Source organism: Castanea sativa, chromosome 8 (genome assembly GCF_040712315.1).
Source record: "Castanea sativa cultivar Marrone di Chiusa Pesio chromosome 8, ASM4071231v1".
Lineage (NCBI taxonomy): Eukaryota > Viridiplantae > Streptophyta > Magnoliopsida > Fagales > Fagaceae > Castanea > Castanea sativa.
In genome coordinates, this window is record NC_134020.1 from 38,908,018 (window position 1) to 38,931,809 (window position 23,792).

Consider the following 23,792-nt stretch of genomic DNA (forward strand, 5'->3'; position numbering starts at 1 on the left):
GTCCTCCACTTCCAAAATCAATCACATCAGGCACAGGCAGAGTATAATTCTTATATAATTATTGCATTGAAAAATTTACAACTTTCACATAAGCTTTAAGGATACACCAATATGTGAAGAATATGGGTTATAGAGAATGCATAAAACAACTAAGATGGTAAAATATAACAAAAGGTCAAGGATTTATTACCAAACTCTCCTTTCATTAAGGTTAACCATAATACAAAAATTAGCTACCACAGGTAATAACATGGAGATTATTATCTATTTGCCCCAAATTTTCGTCTCTATAAGTACTACTCTCTCTTTTATTTTTCTATTTTAAATAAATGTACAAAAAAAAAAGCTAAAACCAAATGATAAAAGTGAGCTTATTTTCAGCAATGATGAATTCCATCCATCTTCCAGCACATAGAGCTCCTTCACTTTCTGCCCATTCTCCATTCCAAGTACCTCTCCACACTTTCCAGTCCACAGTGCTCCTTCACAACAGGCATGGTAGCAGGAACCTCCAACTGGAATGTTGAACTACACTCATCTTTGCCACTCCAAGAGAGAAGCTGTTTTCTGGCTTCTTTAATAGCTGCTCTAGTAGCACAGTGAACTGAAGCTGCTAAAATTAAAGGTGGCTCCCCAGAAGCTGCACAAAACAGCTTTTGATTTTATACACTACTAATTGATCAGACTACAAACATCACTCTACCCGATGAAAATTTGCGCCTACAATCTATATTAATTTTAGGAGTGTGTTTTGATAACTAACTCAAATTAGATCCTTTGCAGTGTCTGCCAGGATAGCACACTGCATAATTTAAACGGAAGTAGACATTACATCAGTCTATGGCTAAAGCCATGAGCACCGCAATGTATAAGATGTTTTTGGAAAAGGATTAGTATGATTTCAATATTCTATAACAAGATCCCCTCCACTTCACAGTTTACAGTTAAGATTTCATTCTCTGAATCTAACAGCATACAACCACCACATTTCAATGACTTGGCAGTCTGTACAGTGTACACCCTCAGATTTATAATATTTACTTTGAATCATGAATCAGATCCATTTCAAATGGAGAGGATCCTTTTCCCTTTTATTTTACATTTCACTATTTTAAGTCCATTAAAATAAGGGTGGTTTTGCAATTTCATATTCATTGCAATGGCCTTAGTTATAAGCAAAGAGGTCCTGTCAAAGAAGTAGGCGAATCTAGTTAAAGTTAATAGGTCTTCTTGTTTGGCCTTCAATTTATTTTTCTTTTAATATTTTTACAATAAATCATAAAGTTCTCATAGTTTCAACAGATCAAGATCATCAATGATCTGCTTCATCAATTAGTTTCAACTTCAACTACTTAGAGACATCTGGAAGGTTTTCCAGTAAAAGCCATTTGCATTTAAAACAAAAATTCGAAGGGACATACCTTTTGAAGAAAGAACACGTTTTTGATGATGTCCACTTTTTTGTATTTCAACATTGAATTGTTTGGGTATGGTGTCAAGTGTAGGAATCTTGTATGTCCATGTACCTTCCGCAACCACCAATCCATCTGAATTTGTCAAGTATTCCTCAAGCATGAAAAACCCAACTCCTTGGACAAAAGCTCCTTCAATCTGCAAGAAGCAACTTCAGATATCATAATTTATAAGTGAAAGGAGATGTTTTGAGCATCCAATTAGTAATGTATCAACATTCTAACATAAATACTTGTATGCAACAAAAGCATTGGGTTCTGCAAGGTGAATTTCTTCTGGACAAAACCAAGCCAATACATACGAAGTAAAGAAGCAGCTCAAGTTTGATCGTGGATTGGAGAGGAAAGGTGGAAGAAAAGGTTCAAAATGGATTGAGGAGTCCTTGTGTGAGCTGTATGAGGTGAGATTCACACAAAGTAAAAAGAAGGCTTCACCTCTATATGAGTAGTGTTTGGTTGGGTTTTGGCCAACGAAATAGCAGCACTACTAAGTTTAGTTTTTTTTTTTTTTTTTTGATAAGTAACGAAAAATTTATTAGAAAAAAGCAAACCTAGTACACCAGTGGTGTACTAAGAGAGAGATACAATCAATTCAAAATACAGTGATCAAGCAATTGTAAGAGAGAAAAACAAGAGGGAGAGAGAAAAGCAGCACTCCAATTCAACAAAGTATGGAGAAAGAAGGCTTTAATTTCTAGGATATTCTGTTCACATCCCTCAAAACTTCTGGAATTCCATTCTTGCCAAAGTCCATGTGGATTGCATTACCTAGTGAAACAGCTACAATTGTTTGAGATAAAAATGACTCCACACAGGACCATAGTCAGCACAGCACCCTCCCCCACCCCTTCCAGAAGGCAGAAAAGAATCCTTGGCTGGGAAACTGACATTTTCCAGAGCAACGTGTGCAATGTAGACTAAAAGAAATAAGGACCTTCATTTGCTAGGGAAGTATGGCACCTAAAAAGACTATATAGACTAAATGTGTCATAACCCGAGGAAAGAGCTAGACACATCTATGTTATACCCTAAAAGTAATAGTCACAATTGAGATTGCTCATAATCATAATATAACCTAGAACGATTTAGCACATGCCCAATATAGTACTCAACACATGCCACACGACACTTTCACAATCTAAATCCACACATGAATCCAAACAATCCAAGATATCACATTTTCCTACAATTAAATCATTATGTCCTCATCAAGGCACGTGTTGTGTTGCAGTTTCCCCAGCATATAGGGCATTACTAGGTCGGTTATGCTACCATATGTCACTATCAGAGAAAAGTGCTAACCACATTTGTATTATACCCAAAAAGGAATATAACAATCTGGGTTCCTCATAATTGTTTATATAACTCTGATTGACCTATTTCCCGCCTGATGAAAGATGGGACTCAACACAAGTGCACACAACACTTCAAAATCTAAGTTCACACGCAAAACCAAACAAATTGAGATATTAGTTTTTCTTTCTTGATAAGTTAAACAATTTGAGGTATTGCAATAAGGATTAGTCACAACTAGAATCTCTCTAATCACTTTTATAGCCCAAATCAACTTGGTACATGTCTAACGTGGGACTTAGCACCTGCCTAAGACTTTCATAATCCAGATCCAAACAATCTGAGCGATTTTAATCTCCCTCATTTAAAACCTAACGTCCTGTTTTAATTGTTTGAACTCCTAGATCTTATGTTGTCTTAGGCTTGGTGGGAAAAAATACTTATTCCTGCTTCCCCTACAAGAATTCAGTCCCTGAATTCGATGTACCTTGAAAAAAAATGGAAATATTTCCTTCGTCTTAGCCTCACTCTCCCAATTGGCTTCCTCAATGGCATGATTCCTCCAGAATACTTTAATTATGAGGATATTCTTGGTAGGTAAACCATGCTCTTTTCTATCCAGAATTTGAATTGGTTGCTCTTCATTTGACAAATCCTCATTGATTTTGATTGTTTTTGGTAACATCTTTTTTTTTTTTTTATACCATAAATGAAAGTTAAGGGGATTTGACCCTAGATCTAATCAAACCCCACAGTAGGGATTGGAATGTCAGTAGACCAAATCCCTTTTGGGGTTTATCACAAATATGGCTAGCACTTCCTTAGGTCATGACAAGATGAAATAAGAGACGCCTTCATTTGCTTAGTGAAGTGTGTGTGATTGTGTGTATACATTCAAGATTATGTTACATTTGGTATAACTCTAAGTAACATTACACTATGTAATAACTTCTTATTAAATTAATTTTTGAAAATCCCACTATTGGATTACATGTTCTCTATATTCTTAAAACACATGCCAAATTTTGTGCCAATCAAATGCTATTTAATATTCGATCCATTTTATGCACAATTTTATAATACAAAAACTTGAAATTAAAATATTTGATAGATGAGATAGTTATTGATCTCTAATCACGTTGAAATTTTGTAAGCATGTATATAAGAAGAAAATGTAATCCAACCAGTGGATTTGTCAAAATTTGCATCTAATAAAAAATATTGAATTGTGTAACATTATCTGAAGTTACACTAGGTGTAATTTTTTTTTTTGGACAATCTATACTAAGTGTAACTTGAACCCAATGCGCGCACACACACACAATATATATAGCTCATAGGATTAAAATTAGGCAAACCTGTCCTAAATCCACAGCAGGGTTGAGACTCTGTCCACAATCATAGATAATATCAGTTTGCAAAATTGTGGTTTCTCCTGTCAAAATATTCACCTCCACCTGTGACACCAAACTTTTGTCATTGAATTTTAGCCGATATTTATATTTTCACTCATTGTGACTTGTAATGCAATATGGTACACTGGAAGTGTGCCCTCGTGCAACTTTATTTAAAGAAGCACTTCTTTAGTTCCAAAATAAGCAAATGTGGAGGCAATAAGGTATTAGAGGTAAACTTGCCTCACTCACTGCGGCACCATAGATTCGATATTGCATGGAAGTAAGGTCAGGGACAAAGAAAGAACTTGCTGATAAGTTCACAGAGAGCATGTAGGCCTACAATTTCATAAATCTGAGTCAGTGGAAAAGCGCAATGTATCAAATCAAGAAATTCCGAAAGGAAAATTCCTGCTAGGAGCACAACCAAAATCACCACCATGCTAGAGATATTTCTCTCTAGCATGGTGGTGATTTCAAGCACCCTTAGGTGGTGAAGCCTAGGGTTTTAAGGCAAATTCTAAGTGGTGAAGCTTAGAATTTTCCCTGCCTTCTCTTCTTTTCCCTTCTTTCTATTTCGACCCTTTCCATCCTGAATAAAAAATGCAAGTAAATATCCTGCCTCCTAGGGCATTTTTCATACAACAAGCAACTACTTCACAAAATTACACCTTTCATTTGTGGGAGTTTTATATATGCCTTGACACAATCCAAAACCAGTGAAGGTTGTTTATTTGTTGAGTTACATTTCAAATAAATAATTAATGTCATTTAAATCAAGATCATTCATTGCAGCTCAGAATCTCAGCAATATGTTAAAGCTTGAGATTCTATGATATATATGTCCCAGCTTGAGGGGAAGCATTATGAGTAGTATTTATATGTTATTACAACTCTTTCTTTTTTTTCTTTTATTCTCAATAAAAAAGAGAGTAGTATTTAATTTTTATATGTTAAGGGGTAAATTTGTAATAATATACTAACATTATAGCACAGATATTAAACATGTGTGTGGATAAATTAACTAACACTAAGGAGTATTTAGCTTTTCCGAATTCTTTTAGGATTTTGCTTCTGTATAAGCAAGTCCCCTGGTCTTGTAGCAAACAATTAAAGCACTTTGATAATCAGTTGTTCAGCATATTATGCTCTCATTTGATGGTGATACTACAAAAGGCTAGGTTGATATTTCAAAGCTTCCAATTTATTTCTTTCTTCTTCATCTTCAGGTTAGAGCCACAACCAGACCCCTAAAAAACCCTTTTCAACCCTCAGTTAGTCCTAAAATTCCTATTTTATAAACCATGTGACAGCCCACTGTAAATTAGCTTCAAAAAGTTACTGTTCATGAGTACAGTTCACACTGGACAGCAGCTTGGTTCTTAGTTTTCTTGCAACCCTCCATAAATTTTAAAATTGCCTTCCAATAAACAAACCTTAAAATCTAAAGGCTCAAAGCCAAATACTCTCGTCATGGAAAATTTAATATCCCAATCAAAGGCCACCTTACATCAATTTATATCCCATATCTAGATCGTTGGAACATTTTTTATTACCTTGACAAACAAAGATTATTGATAATTGTGTTTATGGTCCTACTTTCAGGTCAAAGGGTTGAATTAGGATAAGTTCTTGATTAACAAAGGCTTGGAAATAAGGTCTTGATTATCACATCCCATGTTCAAAAGGGGAAGAAGAAAAAAAAATTGTCCAAAGAGCACATAGCTACCTGAGCAATAAGCATCTCCCATTTAATAGAACCCATTTGATCCTGCAACCTTTCCCTGAGAGGCCTGAGTCTTTCAACCAAAATATTGCAGCAAAGCCTCACTGCTTCACAGCTTGACTCAGATGTTGTGCTCCCAGCAGTAAAACCCCCTTGAATCAAACTCAAGCTATCAGACTGTATAACCCGTACTTTATCCAACAGATCTCCAACTCCATCACATTGGATTGAACTGAGACCAAATGCAGCCATCTGCTTTACCTTCGTCCAGAGCCCCTGGCCGAGCTCAATCCCACCGACTTCAACAACAATAGACCCATCACTTAAAATGCTTACTTTTCCTGGTGTGGGTCTTACAAAAAATTCATGCACAATAGGTATACGAGAAATGCCCCTTTTCCTCCATTTATTGTCCCTATTAAACTCTTTCACCTTTTCAGTTCTCTGGTGTAAGCTTGATGACATGGCCAACTTATCCCATATAAAAGGTAAAGTATACTCGAGAGGTTCATCTGCATTACTCTCATAGAATAAGTTAAGGCTGTTGTATGTGTGGAGATTTATGCTTCTGACAGAATCAACATCCATTGAAAGGGTAGATGCTACGTGTTCAATAACAGCTTCAGCAATAAATGATCCCTGTACTTCCCCAGGTGCCCGCATTGCAGATTTACTTGAATGATTTGTTTTGCATACCTTTATATCAAAAGATAAAGCACCCCAGTCATACTTTTTAAGTGGACCTAGTATGTTATGCGGCATAATTGGACTTATATCTGGAGACAACCCAGCATTAATTAATATGTCAAGTTGTAATGCTGTAATCTTCCCATTAGACTTGAATCCTACACTGTAAGTTATTTTCATGGGATGCCTTCCTCCTGCCATTATCATATCAGTCTTGCGATCAAGATATATCCTGACAGGGCGACGCAATTTGTGTGCTGCAAGTGCACATGCTGTAGCAACCTAAAACATCAGTGTAAGTATTTGTGCTAATGGGTTATTTTTAACAGAAGTAATAGAGTATTTAATAGTTTCTATCAAATGATACAGAGAACCAAATCAACAAAAATGAGAGAGAGAGAGAGAGTGAGAGAGAGAGAGAGAGAGAGAGAGGGAGAGAGAGATTAATTTACAAACAAAAACTGGAAATCTTATACACAGAGATTAAGGATCTTAGAATCATATAAAACTCCAGTTTAAAGTGGTGTATTCTCATGTCAAACCAAGGTTGAGCGAATTACAATGTAAAAAAGGTTCACAATGAAGTTATCCTTTACAATCTAACATCCAAAGATAAACTGACCATAGGCATCCATTTAAATAAAACTTCTTATATGGGTATGGCATAAGACACAACCAAAAGGATCAAGGACGGATGGAACCATGATTTCATCTTTGGGGTTAGAAAGCATGAAACAAAAAGTTTCCATCTTTCAAGAACCAAAAATACACTAAGATTCAAACCTAAATTAATATATGAAAATCTATTTCAATATTGACAAAATATAAATAAAATAAAAAAGACACAAAAGAATTGTTCTTAATACATTTCAACTCAATAATCACCTATTAAAATAGAACTTGACCTTGTTTGGAATCCCAAAATTTATCTATGATTGATTATGTAATAAATTTTTCTACAATTTCCCTTTCACTATACACAATCAAAGACCACTTTAAAAATTCATCCTCCATTTTATTGCGAAGCCAAGTTTTGACAATATTCATGGTGGGAAAATTCGAATATTGTACTTGGTTTTCCTATCATCTACCTATCAAGTAAAAAACATATTTATTATCTCATTATATATTCACTATTCCTCTAACTAAAAAATAATTAGTGTTGCCAAGCTAAAAATTTTAGGCAAAAACATCTTTTGATCCCTATATTTTGGCCTTATCTTCAATTTGGTCCTCAAGTTTTAACAGTTTTCATTTTGGTCCTTATATTTTTAAACTGGCTAAACGCTATTTTTAAACTAGTAGTGATGTCCATTAGCCATAGAGGCGTTTTTCGTAAGTGAGATGATGGCGGGACAAAATGACAGCAAGTTTAAAAATAAAAAAGGACCATAGTGAAAGCTATGAGAACTAGGACCATTTTGAAAATAGGGCCAAAATATAAGGACCACAAAAGTGTTTTCACCAAATTTTAATTAAAAAAATTCAAACACAAACAGATGTTCTTAACATTACCCAGCCTCAATCACTTAATGTGTCACCATGTGAAAAAAAAAAAGAAAAAGAAAAAAAAGAAGCACCTAAACAAATTGTTTAGGTTTAGTCAGCAACAACATGACAACATCCTAATCCCAAAACAAAATTTTAATTTTTTTAATGTTGTGTCCCAAACAACATATAGCAAGTAACAAAACAAATTCATTTGAAAAAAAAAAGGAACAAAAAAAAAAATTTCCAAAACACTAATTTGAATGTGTGTGTGTGTGTATAAAAGAAGTTAAGTTAACAAACAAATTGATATTAGTAACACTTAGAAATTTGGAGCGACAATGGACCGGATAACTATCTTATTTGTTGAATTTATGGGACAATTTCTTTTTTTCTTTTTTTGGGGGGGGGAGGGCGAGAGGGTGGATGGACTCCCTTAGTATAAACATTGCTTCACCCCTACAGTGGACGCAAAAATAAAATTGAAGAATAGAAAAATAAAGAAAGATAACCTAGTAGTTGGCATCAATCAAGAAAGAACAAACCTATAAGTCATTTACAGTGATTCAATCACTCTTAACTATAGAAAGTTCAGGTTCATTTTACAGTGGTTACAAATGTTAATTTTAGACCAGAACTGTAGACAGGGTATCTGACCTAGGACAAAAGCTCTGGTACTAATTGAGTTAGCAAAAGGCAGATTCTAGGAGGTAGGCAATTAGGATTGTTTGGGTTAGGCAATTGTGCTGGAAAGGATGTAATATATATATATTAGAGGTAGAGTTTCAAATATGCTAAGCAATAGATTTGATTTGAAGGTCAAACAGACAAAACTCAAGTTCAACCGCATTTTGATATATATATATATATATATATATATATATATTTTTTTTTTTTGATAAGTAACGGAAAATTTAATTAAGCAAAGAAAAACAGCCAACCCGAGTACATTGGGAATGTACTAAGGGGGCACAAATCAAGGATCAAGGTTACAACAATCAAGCAAAACAGGAAGGGAAGAACAAGAAAAATGACAAAAGACCATACTCCAAACGAGGAGAGCGTGTAGAAAAAAAGACTTCATCTCTAACATAGAGCGCTCACATCCCTCAAACTTCTAGCATTTCTTTCACGCTATTTGAAGGACATGATGTTTTTGGATTTTAAGACTTTGATTTTTAGGGGAAGATGGAAACACAATTCAGGTATGGGTTTGCTGGAATTGATTTAAATCAATGAAAAATTAAAGGGAAAAAATTACACCTAGGGTTTCGTCAAAAACACACTTAAGACAAAAATTGCATCACTCAAAACTCCACAGCATAATGCTGAAAATTTCAATAACCTGTTCCCCATTGAATTGAAAGCATTACATCATTTTATAGAAAACTAAACCTAACTGCAATAGCAGTTGGACGTACCAAATTCAAATTAAATAACTAATAAAACTCGCAATATAAACCAAAAATAACATAATAAAACCCAAAAACAAGACCGAACACCCAAAACTACAGCCCATGACAGGAATCTCAACATCAAAGTTGTCAATTCCTTTGCAGTGACCATTTCGGTTTATATATATACATATAAATAAATAACTACTCTCTTGTGTTGATTGTTTTGCTAGCTCCTCTTTGGACCGGCATTAGAAAAGAATCAGGTAAGTAAGAAATAACTCTCTTGCTATCTATCACCACTTCCTAGTTCCTACTAACAATACCAGATTAAACCAGTTCAATAACAATTTCAGACTGCAAGAAAGCAATGTACGAGAAAAATTTCTAGAATAAAAGAGAGGCTAAGATCCAATATATTTTGCATGAAAGGGTATGGGAGAATTATGAGTAAATGATGAAAGACATATTCTTAATAATTAAAAATAAAAAACATATCATAAGTGAGTAAAGTAAATGAAAAAAGAACACATTCTCAATGAAAATAATAATAAAATTCCATATGTGAGTAAAATAAAGGAAATAAAAAGGACTTTAGGAAACAAATAATGAATTTTTTACATACCAGCCAAAACCACAATACCGGTCAAAATTTAGTAGAATGGACCGAAATAGGCAGAATTGGCTGGAATGAATTGGAATTCAGAACTAGGTAGAATGGAGGGGTGATTTGTACCAGTTCACTAAATGGAATTGAATATTCTGGCTATTCCGGGTGGAATAGAACAGAATTGATAACATTGCCCAACATTATACAAAACTAGCTTCTCATTGCCTACATCAATGTCAATAGTGAAAATAAATTTTGTAAAAAAAAGTTAAAATAAGGAGATTTTTATACAAGATACTCACAGGCATGGCTTTGATGGACTTTCCGCCAAATGCTCCCCCAACCCTTCTCGTAATTACGCGGACATTATGTTCAGGAACACCGAGACATTTTGCAATCACAGCGTGTGTCCACTCTGGGACCTGACTTGAACTATAAACCACCATGCAGTTGTCTTCATCTGGTATAGCAAGGGCAGCTTGCGACTCCATATAGAAATAGTATTGTGACCCAAGTTTAATCTGAATGTCACAATTCCCAAAAAAAAAAAAAAAAATTTGATAACAATCATGCATTCTATTAGTGGACAACTAAAAAGATGCTGAATCAGTATAACCACGTCAACAATCCTGATTTCTCTTTTCTTTTTTAATTGCCATATTTACATTTGAAATAAAGCAAAATTGAATATCCATACATAAGCCTTTTTTTGGGCGGGGGGGGTGGTTTGGGAAAGGAAAGGAAAGAAAAACAATGGCATGTTGATGACAAGTACCTCAGCAGAAAGAATTTTATGATCAGCTTCAGCCATTCCTTTCGATATATCACCAACTTGTTTTGGGTAAAACATAGGAGGAACCTCAAAAAGGCTAGATCTCTTAACAGCCTCTTCTACAGAGAGAATTGGAGGTTCTAAATTTTCCAAGTCATAGTCAACCACAGCAAAATTTATAGCTTTATCTGCATGTTTCTGTGTATCTGCAACCTACAAAGTCAGTTTAATGAGTATATCATGCAGAAACTCCAAAAAGGAATTAATTTTTTAATAAGAACAAGGAATTAAATGAATTTGTGTATTATCTCATAGGTATACATTGTAATCAATGGAAATGAAGGCCATATATTTCTAGAGAAGAATAATGGAATCATTGAATTACCACAAATGCAAGACGCTGACCAGCACACTGTGTAAGCTCCTCAGCAAATAAAGGTTCAGTACCAAAAATGCTTTTTGACCCTATATTCTCTCCACCTTTTGGGATGTCTTTAAAAGTAATAATTGAAGCCACTCCATCTGGAAGTGGTTTAGGCTGGAATTGTATACCCTTTACCCACGCCAAAGGCTTTGTGCTATAAATGAATGTTCCGTGTAGGCAATTTTCTGGTGAAGGAATGTCATCCACATAGAAAGCCTCACCTACTTGACCAGCATGAGTTAAGTATCTAATTCTTCAAGGAGCTTCCAGCAATAATTGAAGATATATAACAAAAAGTAAAAGAAAAGGAAATAATTGTGTTAATCTGATATCACTAATCATCAGCAGAAACAATAGAAAAATATATAAACTCACATCAGACTACTGTTGTCTAGGCTAGATAATAATAATCAATCATAATGAAGCTGACAACCTATGTAACGACAACCTATGTAACGGCAGTTGCATAGTTACTGTTGGTTCTGAGGAGGAAATTGCGAGCTTGCAGAAATTTTCCAGAGAGAAAGGGAAGGAGATATGATTAACACTAGTTATACAAGAGCACAAAAATGGGGAAAAGGTAAATTTAGGAGCTTTGTGATTCAAAAATTCAAATTGTTCAATTCACTTAAGCCTTTAAGGTGGCAGGTCAAGTTTCAAACAAGAAACATGAGGCCACCAAACAGCAGAAGGATGTTAGTAATGATTGTATTGAATATAATATAAAAATGAAAATGAACCCAAATAAAAACAAAACCATTGTTACTATGCACATATTCATGTGCAGTATTACGAACCAGAAGCTTGGATGGCAGCTCCAGATTTTGTAATTGGCTCACCAACTGGATGATACTCTTCACTTAATTCAATCACCTGCTTACCGGATGATAGCAAACTTGACAGGTTATCATGAGCTAGTTGAACATGATTCTGGTTTGATTTGTAAGCATTAACATTCTTGATATATCCTTCTAACAAAACATTAGAAATTTTACCACCATTGTCAATTAAGGGGCTAAAGAAATCAAAAAGAAAACCTATGGCCAAGCTTGACCTATAGGCAGGAGAGGAAGTGCCATCTTCAGGTACCACAACGGCTTTAACTAATTTGGTAGCTTCATATAGAACATCTAAACTTAAAAATTTTCCAGCTAAAAATTCCTCCACCTGTCTTGCTCTAATTGCATGTTTAGTCCCATAAGCACCAAAAGCTAGCTGACAGTTATTTACTATGATTCCATCAGAAGTTTTACATGGAGAAACTTCAGCCAAGAATGCAGCATTTAAATAGGGCAATGCATTTCCAAGAGGTCGTGGTGCAGCTCGATAGGTTTCAAAGAGCAACATAGTGTCAGTTTCAGATGAAATATTTTTTATTGATTCCCAGGATGGGATTTTAACATTGAGAAGTAAAGTTTTGGAACTCAAAGGAGGCCTTTCTAGAAACTCCTCCAACATAATCCTTTCACATGTAGGACCGGTCATTATATATACCATTGAACCCACAGCAACAAGAATCGTAGCAATATCAGAAGGAAAATTCTTCCTTTGTGCCATCATCAAGTTTCCCCCTATACTAGCTGTATTCCGGATGAAGCCTGAAGCAATTTTCTCCATATGGTTGGCAATTTTTTTGAACACCATCTCACTCTTTGGGTGAAATTCACTTTTGTTTTCTTCCTTTAAAGCTTCAATAGCTTTAGAGATTGTGATGGTCGCTCCAATCTCAATCCCTTTTGGATCTCTTCGAATCGATGAGAGCTCAGGAATATACCGTAGATCAATATATCTGTCATAGTGTTCTAGTTCCTTGTAATAACCCATTCCAGTGTTGCCAGCAACTAATTTAATCAAGCTCCCATCATTGGTCTCATTAGATTCCAATAAGCTTTGAAGTTCCTTGACACTAACAGGATTGTACCAATAAAATCTTTTAGAATCCAAAAGCATGGAAGACCTGATTTCCTTCTTCAGGAACTCAGGAAATGTACAAATCTCTTTGTTACGGTTATAGAAAGGTAATCTACTCATCTTTACTTCCTTACTCTCTCCCTTTCTCCAAAAAGAGTTGAGCCCCAAATCCTCCACATCAACATCAGCCGCAAAACTCTTGCAGGCATCGGCTATTGATCTATATCCAGTACAGCGACAAAGGTTTCCTGAAATAGCCTTTTCAGCTTCGGAAACTGTCAGCTTGGAGAATCCAGGAGAGGGCTCTGATTGATTGGCCTTTTCAGCATTGACCAGAGCTGCAAAGAGTGAAACACACATTCCAGGAGTACAAAACCCACACTGAGAAGCATGGAAACCAGCGAACCTTTGATGAATTGGGTGGAACCCATCTTTGCTATTTCCAAGGCCTTCAGTTGTTGTAATAGAATATCCATTTATGCTGCAAAGTAGAGTAAGACATGAACTTGCTGTAAAATCCTCAACCTGATCAAGCACAGGATCATACTTTGACAGTAAAACAACACAAGCACCACAACCACCTGCAACCATGAATTATAGACCAATTCAAGAAATCATTTCAATGATAATTAGAAATTATTCATATCTTAGGTAAATCCAATCTCAGTCAAATTAAGATGATTAGAAAGCTGCCACAATTCAAAATTCAGAATCATCAGCATAAAAGAAAGACTCTTGCTCACTGACTAAAAATATGAGAGCGTCATTTTGGATTACAGGTTTAAGGTGTTTGACTTTGCAGAAAATAAAAAAACAAGGCTAAAATGCAAAACACACCCTCTAAGTTTCTACAGAATTCATTCCAGTCCTCTAATTTTGCTTTCGTTCATTTCAGTCCTTTAACTTTCAAGTTTATTCAATTAAAGTTTTTCCATCAACTTTTGTTATATGTTGTGGTTAATTTTCCAATTTTTTAATTTTTCTTCAGGTTTTTTAAATTAAAAAATACAATTAATGATTGAAGAATATTTTTCATTTTTCAAAAAATTTCAACAAAAGGTTATGGAAAGTCCTTAATTGAATAAATCTGAAATTTAAAGAACTGAAATGAAGGAAAGCAAAGTTAAGGAACTGAAATAAATTTTGGTGAAACATAGATGGTGATTTTTGCATTTTAGCCGCACAAAAAAAAACTAACCTTTTTGTTTTTTTTTTTTTAGGAAAAACAACTAACCTTAGTTCAATACTCAAATCACATAATCAACGCTAAAGCAATGAGAGGGTATTAATCTCTACACATACACACACATACTGTGATTCCCCTCGACAGGTTTAATCAACACCTAAACAACTCATTTTCCTAAGAGGAAAATTAATCATAATCTAACAATCCAGAATGTTCTTATATACTTATACAAAGACACATACAACAAAATCCATGTCATCAAAAGTGCATTTTTCTAGCCAAAATCAAACACAAAGAGTACACAACAGAGAGCATTTTTTTTTTTGTTGACAAAGAGTAAAGTTATCACAGCAGATACAGTCCATAACAAGCAATATTGTTCACAGCATAACAAGAAGAAAGAAAACTCAACTACCCATCTAAGAGAATGTATACCTGAAAGAAATTAAATCATGAATTCTCTATAACACAAAATATTATAGCTACACACATTGACACGCGCACACGAACCTTCACCACAGCTGAGCTTGACACTCTTGAAGCGAGTTCTGGAACGCAAGAACTCAAGCAAAGTAGTTGAAGGGTCAACAGTGGAGAGCTCAAACCTCTCTCCATTTACAGCAAAAACTAGATTGTTTCTGGTTTCTCTCTCCACCGCCATTTCTTGGAGAAAGACAAACAGACATACTCAGCTGAACTCAACTCATTTCCTTAAAAGAAGTCCAACAGCAATAATGTTTTTTTTTTTTGGAGAGAGAGAGAGGACAAAAGGCAAAAGCAATATTAGTTTGCTTCGGTTTCTACTAACTACTAACTAGTAACTACTGCACACTAGCTTGCTGACAATGATGTCACATTGTAAGAATTTTGTTTTGATAAAATGCAAAAAGACCCGAGTTTTTAGCTTCATTTTTAAACAGGCCAAGTAAATTGTCCATTTATTGTTGTAAAGCCCTCTCAAAATTAAAGGATTTTATATATAATTTTCCGCCAAGAAAAATAAAATGAATAACATGTGACTGCATCTTTCTCAAAAAAATATAATAATAATAATAACAGCAATGTATATTTCACACGGATTACTGTACACAACTATCTCTCTCCCTCTAGACACAAATTTATAAAAAAAAAAATTTTGAAATCGTGACTTTTTCTTTTTGCATTGAAATCATAACTTATTATTATTATTTTTTAGATAATTTTAACATGTGATGTTTGCGGTTCGCTTTTAATGACAACTTTTTATTATTAGATCAAGATATCAATCGGTTTTTAGTTTAGGTAGAGAGTAAATTTCAGAGCTCTTATTCAATCATTAGAGACTTTAGTTAAGCTAACTAAATAATGTCTCGCGTAATGTGCGAATACTTTTGACAATTTCATTTGAAAATAACTTATATATTTTTAAGACCCATATATAATAATTACTTTGTTATATAATATTTATGATATTAACCCCTAATTAACTTACAATATTTACCACTAATTAACTTAGAATCATATATCAAAACCATAGCAATAAATTAAATAATTTGAAACTAATCCTAACAAATTGCAACAATTATAATTTACAGCACTAACAAAAGTAATGAAAAAGATACCGATGGATAAGTAATATACGCGAAAGATACATAAGAAAGAATATAAAAATTATACAAAGAATTACTTAATTGTAGCTTTGAAGGAGAGAATTAACAATATGATTGTAGTGTGTACACCATTTGAACAATATTTGTGAATAGCTGCAACTAAAGTTGAGGTTGCAACTAAAGTTAGGATAATCTTGATTCACAGCAAAGAAAACTTCAAAATAATCATCATTTTATACTTTCATGGTCAAGGCTCATTCCAATAAACCCCCTAAATAGTATTAAAAAATTACAGAGAAACCAATAAATTATAAGGGCAAAAAATACAAAATACAAAAACACCTAACCTATGGCATGAAGATGAAAGGATATGACTAGGTGTATATAAAATAGCAGAAGTGTAAGAGGTGAAAATGGTGAGTGGCAACATAAAAAGTTGTGTTATGTGAAAGAGAGTAAAGTTTTGAAACAATGAACCCAAGAAAATAAAGAGTCATTATCTCTAGAGAAATGATATGTCCACAACATTTTTACAACAAATCCTAAGTGGCAGGATGTTACTGGTTGTTATTGTTGGGGCAAAAAAGTAATCTTAGTGTTAGGTTCAAATTTGAACCAATAACAACTAACCACCTATGATTTGTTGTAAAAATGTTGTGGACGTAGCACCTCTCTTATCTCTAATGTGGAACCTGATGAATGTCTTGATGCAGCGAATCTAAGAAAATAAAAAAGATTTTATCTTTTGAACTTTAATTAGTCCTTATCTCTGACGTGGCATTCGAGTAAATAATTTATGTAAGAAAAAAAATTATTTGTCAAAGAAATCCACTTGGTAGAACCTCACACTTTCCCATACGAGTTCTTACCAATTAAACTAATTAAAGCTTACCATAATTTATTTATTTACTATCGATAATAATAATAATCGGTGTACACTAATATTTAATATTTAGCCAAATAGTAGTAGTAATAATATGTAGGTCGGTGCAACAGTTGAAGCGAGAAATACTAAAATAGCTAACCCCAAAATCCATGCAAATGGGTCTTACAAAAATGGGACCTTGTCAGTAGTCACATGGGCATCAGCAGCCTCTATTTATTGGAGCAGAGTGATTTTATTGAAACTTGCGATACATTATAATTTATAAGTTCATTAGAGCACTTGCAGCAGTGGAGCTAAATAACTATATAGTTATTTTAGCTTTACCAAAACATCAAAAAGAAGCATGTAGCAGTGGAGTTAAATCTATATTTTTTTAGTTTCATTCTTCTGATCGCATCTATAAATAGATGTGCACTGTTGTTCATAAATTTAAAAAAATTAATTTTTTATTTTGTGTTCACATTACTTTTTTATTGTGGTGTTTTTATTGTAGTGAGATGTATTATTTTATTGTGGTAGATATATTATTTTATTGTGATGTTTATATTATTTTATTGTGTTGAAAGCTAAAATAGATCCACTACTGCAACATGTGTGTAGGTAAAATAGATAAAGTAACTTTTGGTGGAACTAAATTGTTAAATTTTTAACTCCACTGCTGTGGATGCTCTTACAAAAATATTTTGTAAAATATTGTATTTGTAGTTGATGTCTAACACTTATTAGGTAAAATTATTGAGAATTGATTATGTTATTTATTTATTTATTTTATATTACATGTTATGAAAAATACAGCAAAACATAAATATTATTATTGATATAGTTAAGTTAAGTATATGAACATATTTTTTGAACGAAATAAAAAATACTTAATTATTTTAATTAATATAACTGCATAATTATTTATATATATATATATATATATATATATATATATATATATATATATAGTGATTTGCTAGTTTGTGTTTTAATTATTGCTAAAGCAATTGAACTTGGGGCAAAAATGCCACATTCCAAATCAGCTGTTTTTATCCTAAATTTTAGGAAAATAATCATATAAGTTGCCTAGACTTTTATGTGTTAGTAGCATTGCCTAGAAAAACCCAAAATTTTAAATCCTCCCTCCCAACTTATTGAGAGAAAAAAAAAAATCAAATTCTCTTTTATATTAATAAATAGTGCATCACTTAAAAAATAATAATTTAATATTCATAAATGTACCCTTAAACACATGATAATAAATTAATCCCGTATATTTTTGTAAAAGATCATTATGGAAAAAGTTTGGCTCAAAACTTGTTTTGAGCTGTTTTTTTCTTACTCATTATATAGTAAATTATAAGATTATTCATGTGAATAATTTAAATAAGTCACATGACTTATTTTTTACCTATAAATGATCTCTTCAAATGGCACATAGTAAGATTAGAGTAAGATAACTTTAAACATGTTTGGAGCCAAACTTTTTTCAAACACTATTGCTTTTTGCCAAATATAAAAGAATATTAATACTAATAATAATTAAACAAATGATTACAAGTTGTGTTGAGGTGGAAGGTTAAATGATAAGTATTCTATTTCATTCTCAAGGAATCCACCACATGGCAAAATATAGGCTATTACAAAACTTGAAATAGAATGTGTGGAACAAAATAATTAGTAGGAAATTTGGGATAATATACACTAGACAATCCTTTTTATTTTTATTTTCAGAGAAAGATGCTAGACAATACTTTAGTTTGAATACTTGGTATTTATACGTTGGCAAGACATACGGTGCACAATACAATTATTTATTTTGGTTTTGTTTTGTTTTTTTTGCTTCAAAAGATTATATATATCGCTAAGTGATTGGCCAAAAAATTTAATTAAAATCCAACTGATATATTCCAAGCAGATTAAAAAAAAAAAAAAAAAAAAAGAAGAAGAAGAGAGAACGAATGATGAAGTGTGGGTGTCTGTGACTCTTTTTTAGATGGTTTTGGGAGTTCAAAGGTTCTCATCCATTCTTTTTCTAATTCGTACAATTACTATGGGAAAAAATTGTCATGTGATGAAAACACAAAAATATGCTCTTATGGATCTCTTCAAGATATGATTCACACATTAACAGCACTTGATCTATTTTGCCAAAATCATGGTAAAGAAGCCCCATAACATCTAGGCTGAGTAGCATATGACAATGGTTCAATCTCAATTTGAATGGGGACTACGTTTTGATTCAAACCTTGGGGGTTTGATGCTGATTTATTACTCAAGATTCCCCATGAGTTGGTGCTATTAAGATATTGATGGGGCTCAGCCTACTGCTAAAACCCACCTGAATTAATGGCTGTGATGTTTGACACTGTTCAAACTCCCTAGGCATTGACTTCTCAACAGATAAGTGCACTATAATCACACTGTTCAAAGCACAGTGTTCAAACTCCCTTGGCCATTCTAAGATTTGTAGTGGTTGAGCTTTTCAAATGAAACTTTTCTTTGTAATATTTGTTGCGAAAATTGTTGAAAAAGATGCTACAAATTTTAGTTTTTGTTTGAAAAATACCAATATAATAAATACTTATTTTATGTTTATTACTAATACAAATATTTTGATAACTATTATTATCAATTATTTTAAGATCACCATGACCATCTATCTAGTATCCATGTATTCACTACAAAACACGCGGGTCTTAGGCCGCGTTTTTTTCAGCCGCGTTTGTAAAAACGCGGCCTAAGACCCTACTTGGGTCGCGTTTCTAAAAAACGCACCCACAGAACCTATATTATGGCCGCGTGTGATGAACGCAGCCCAAGCCCAACTCTGTAGCCGCGTTTTTTGGACCAATGGCCGCGTTTTTCTGGAATGGGCTGAAGCCGCGTTTTAAAAACGCGGCTTCAGACCCATTTGAATTTTTTTTTTTTTTTAATATATGTCTTGAAGCCGCGTTTTAAAAACGCGGCTCTAGGTATGTCCTAAAGCCGCGTTTATTAAAAACGCGGCCATAGTTAACCCTGAAGCTGCATTTTTTAAACGCGGCTTCAAGAATCCCTGAAGCTGGGTTTTAAAAAACGCGGCTAAAAACCCTACTATAAATAATAAATGAAAAAATCTACTTACCTAAAACCGTCCAAACCTTCAAACCCAATTCCCTCAATCAAAACACGACTCGAACTGAAGTCCGCCCCACCCTACACCTCTCGCGCCGTCGTTCACCAAGGCATCGTGACTGACCTCCAGAGCAAGCGCCGCGGCACCGCCTCCACCCTCACCCGCACCGAAGTCCGAGGCGGCGGCGAAAAGCCTTACCCTCAAAAAAATAACAAAAAAACCCCTAAGGCACCCAAGCTCCACCACCGATCGTACACCGGCGCTGCCTTGGGTCTCTCCCTCTCTCAATCTCACTCAAGACACTGACAGGGCCAACTAACAGTAAGTTTTTAAATTGATTGTTTTGATTTTTGTTTTAGGGTTTTGATTTTAGGTTTAGGGTTTCGATTTTGTGATTGTAGGGTTTCGTTTTTGTGATTGTAGGGTTTCGATTTTGTGATTGTGGGGTTTCGATTTTAGGTTTAGGGTTTCGAGTAACAGTAATTTTTTTCCAAATTTTGGGTTTTTGGTACTATAGGTTCAATTTAGGCATTTGGGCTAGATTTGATTTTGATTAAGTTTATTTGATTAGATTTGGTTTATGGTTACGGTATTTGTGTTGCTTTGGTTTGGTTTGGTTTTGGATTTTCAAGTTAAAGTTGTTTTGGGTAATTTTTCAATCGCATAGAGAGCAGAGTATTTTTGATCTTTTCAATTTCTTTTACGCTTCTTGAATGAGTACTCCTGGCGAAGAATTTCCAATCGTTCCACTCAACGTTTATTTATTTAACTATCTCTTGGATTCAATTGTAAATTTCATTTGTCATTGATTGATTTCTATTCCAAATCAGTGTAATAAAAAATTAAATGGTTTTTCTTTAACTTTTCTTTTCTGGGTTTGCAGGTGAAAAGGCAAATCCTTGGAAGCAATCCAAGTATGAGTAGAAACAGTACTACCAGGTATAGTTTCCACTTTATTTGTACCATCACTGGTAATTTTCTTTTTAATTGAGTGTTAAATATGCTTTATGTTTGGATATTTGGTTGGATTGATTGATTTAGGTATTTGGGTTAGAGAAATTCTTTTTTGTTTATTTGCTTTTGTTTTGGATTTTAGGATTGAAATGGTTCAGGGCTGTTATGTGATTAATTTTACAATCTGCATACTATGCTACCAACCATATCTGCCTTGCTGGATACTGCTGAATCCTATGGTCAAAGGATGATGCTTTTGCCCAAGTGATGGGGGCAGAACGCTCTGGACGTGTTCATGGGGTAGGTTTTGGACCAACTCCATCAGGAAGAAATGGGTCCAACCGTTCATGGTACACACTTCCATTGTCGTCCATCGAAACAGCCCATAGAATGACTGAATTGGAAACTTCGCACCAAACTTTGAGGGACCAACTTGCCCAGGTAGAGCAGAGGCATCAGGAGCAAATCGCGGAGTTACATGAGCAGCATAAGGCGGAACTCACCTCAGCAATTGCCCAATCAGAAGCAAGGCATAACGAAAAAATGGCAGAGGTGATGAAAGTAATGGGCGAGATGGTACGTGATTTACGCAGTGATATAACTGCTTCACAGCTGCAATCCCAGGTACTGCTTATGTTGTGTTTAGTTTAATTTAAAGAAAATAGTGGTTTATTGCAATGAATTGTTACCTTAGAAATAACACGATGTGTTTAATGTATTCAGGGTAACACTGCATCGAATTGAAGACTCTTCGTGGATATTTTGTGATTGTACATTGTATTATCTATAGAGTGACAATATTTTGGCTGTTCATGAAGGAGTATGGTAGACATTATTATTATTTTCATATTATACACATGTCAATCATGTCATTCAAAGATGGCCAATATTTTTTGTGCACACACGGCCTTGTAGTTGTATCTTTTGTATATGTAGACAACTACATTGATGCTTTAACAACATAGAAGACCAAGAGGATTAAATAGTGAAGCCATGCATTCTCATTGTAAGTTTGAAATTTGAACAATACCATTTCATAATTTGTGGTTTGATTTGTTTTCTATATTGTTATTTTAGTACTTTTTGCTGGTTCAATTTCTGTAATTTTGTTGTATAGGAAAGTTTCCATTATCACTCGTGTTGATAATGGCAATTCATACCTTTGCTGACAGGCTTTTGGAGCACACTAAGACCATTAAGACAGGACATGGTCAGCCTCAGTACCTTTGCAAGTTGCAGGTATGACGTCACTTTTAAAAGATTTGTTGTTGTTGTTGTTGTTGTTGTTGTTGTTTAGAAAGAATTTGACCTTTGGTATTCAAAGGAATTTGTGTATGTGACAGGTTGAATTGTGTATGTGACAGGTTTTTTATAGTAGCGTTTCTATAATTTATAGCAGCGTTTGTTGCTGCATCTGAATGTGTACAGATTTAAAAAAAAAAAAAAAAAGTCTATAGCCGCGTTTTTAAAACGCGGCTATAGAAAAATTCAAAAAACGCTACAGGGCTTATAGCCGCGTTTTTAAAACGCGGCCATAGTAATGGGCAATTGCCACGTTTTTAAAAACGTGGCTAAAGCACATACTGTAGCCACGGTTTCAAAACCGCGGCCATAGCCACGTTTTATGGCCGCGTTTTAAAAAGTCTATGGCCGCGTTTTAAACGCAGCTAATCTTGCTTCAGGGCAAGTTACCAATTGCCCTATAGCCACGTTGTAAACGTGGCTATATATCATGGCTATGGCTGCGGTTTTGAAACCGTGGCTATAGAATGTCCTGTAGCCACGTTTCTAAAAGCGTGGCCATTGGTCTGCCTATAGCCACGGCTACAAAAAACGTGGCCTAAAAAGCGCGGCTATAGACCAAATGGTGCTATAGCCACGTTTTAAAAACGCGGCTATAGCTCCTTTTTTTTGTAGTGATTATAATTTTATTAGTATTATATCTAGACAATACCTTATGAATGAGTTCAAACTTAGTAGTGACTAGTGAGTAAAATAAAATATATTTATGTATCTATTCATTTTAGTTGACCATGCCAAAAAAGAAACTAACCAATAAATATTAGTTAATATATCACCATTTATCTATCTATTATAATTATTGGACGTAGACAATACCTTATGAATGAGTTCAAATTTAGTAGTGACTTGTGAGTAAGGGCAGAACCACTTAGACAAGTGGGGGCAGGGGGTTGGGGGGAGATCACTTCTCAAACATTAGAAAACGACCCTTAATTTTTTTTTTCAAAAGATATATAATTGATCCCAAACTTCTCAAATATTAGACTTTTACCCTTAAATTTACCTAAAAATCATAAAAGAAAAATGGTTAGACTCCAAATTCTTCATATTTCTTCCATTACTCTATTGAATTGGTTCAATTTTATATTTTATTTGATCCCTTTCATAAAATTCTAATCCGCCCTTACTAATGATTACAATAAAAATATATTTTTCTTATCTTGATTCACCACGCCAAAAAAGAAAACTAACCAACAGCATTAGTATACCACCATCTATTATGTGTAGACAATACATTGAATGAGTTCAAATTTAGTAGTGACTAGTGATTATAATAAAATATAATTTTCTTATTTAGGTTCACCTTGCCGAAAAAAAATCTAACCAACAGCATTAGTTTATATAATCTACCTATTATAAATATAAATATTATATGTAGATAATGCCTTATGAATAAGTTCAAATTTAGTAGTGACTAGTGGGTACAATAAAAATATATTTTTCTTAATTGGGTTAAAGTTTCAGAAAAAAGAATCTAACCAGCAGCATTAGTTACTACATGTATATCATTTAATTAAAATGAAAAAAAAAAATAAAGAAAGAAAGAAAGAACTAATTTGGATTTGGATTTGTTATCTACATTACAGACACAACCCTCCGTTGGC

General features: G+C 34.0%; 1 protein-coding gene across 2 annotated transcripts; it reads right to left on the bottom strand.

The window, feature by feature from the left end:
• Positions 1-40: 40 nt before the first annotated feature.
• LOC142607703 (abscisic-aldehyde oxidase-like) lies at positions 41-15,106 on the bottom strand. Of its 2 annotated transcripts, none has more exons than XM_075779294.1 (10): positions 14,793-15,106; positions 12,058-13,752; positions 11,222-11,481; positions 10,840-11,049; positions 10,367-10,585; positions 5,889-6,854; positions 4,403-4,498; positions 4,124-4,222; positions 1,422-1,611; positions 41-640 (listed from the first exon to the last, which is right to left on the bottom strand). In XM_075779294.1, the coding sequence occupies exons 2-10, from the start codon at positions 13,529-13,531 to the stop codon at positions 423-425; spliced, it is 3,732 nt and encodes a 1,243-aa protein (XP_075635409.1). In that variant the 5' UTR covers positions 13,532-13,752; positions 14,793-15,106; the 3' UTR covers positions 41-422. The 2 variants fall into 2 exon arrangements, with proteins under 2 accessions (XP_075635409.1, XP_075635408.1); XM_075779293.1 differs by having other exon boundaries at positions 14,868-15,100.
• Positions 15,107-23,792: the final 8,686 nt, after the last annotated feature.

What these genes read in the sequence shown, in the direction of transcription:
- LOC142607703 (XM_075779293.1), bottom strand. Translation starts at nt 15,018, where the DNA reads ATGGCGGTGGAGAGAGAAACCAGAAACAATCTAGTTTTTGCTGTAAAT. An exon ending in ATGGTGCCGCAGTGAGTGAG is followed by an intron (nt 4,223 to 4,402) that starts GCAAGTTTACCT and finishes TTGGTGTCACAG; the next exon opens with GTGGAGGTGAATATTTTGAC. An exon ending in CTGCTGTGGATTTAGGACAG is followed by an intron (nt 1,612 to 4,123) that starts GTTTGCCTAATT and finishes TGCTTCTTGCAG; the next exon opens with ATTGAAGGAGCTTTTGTCCA.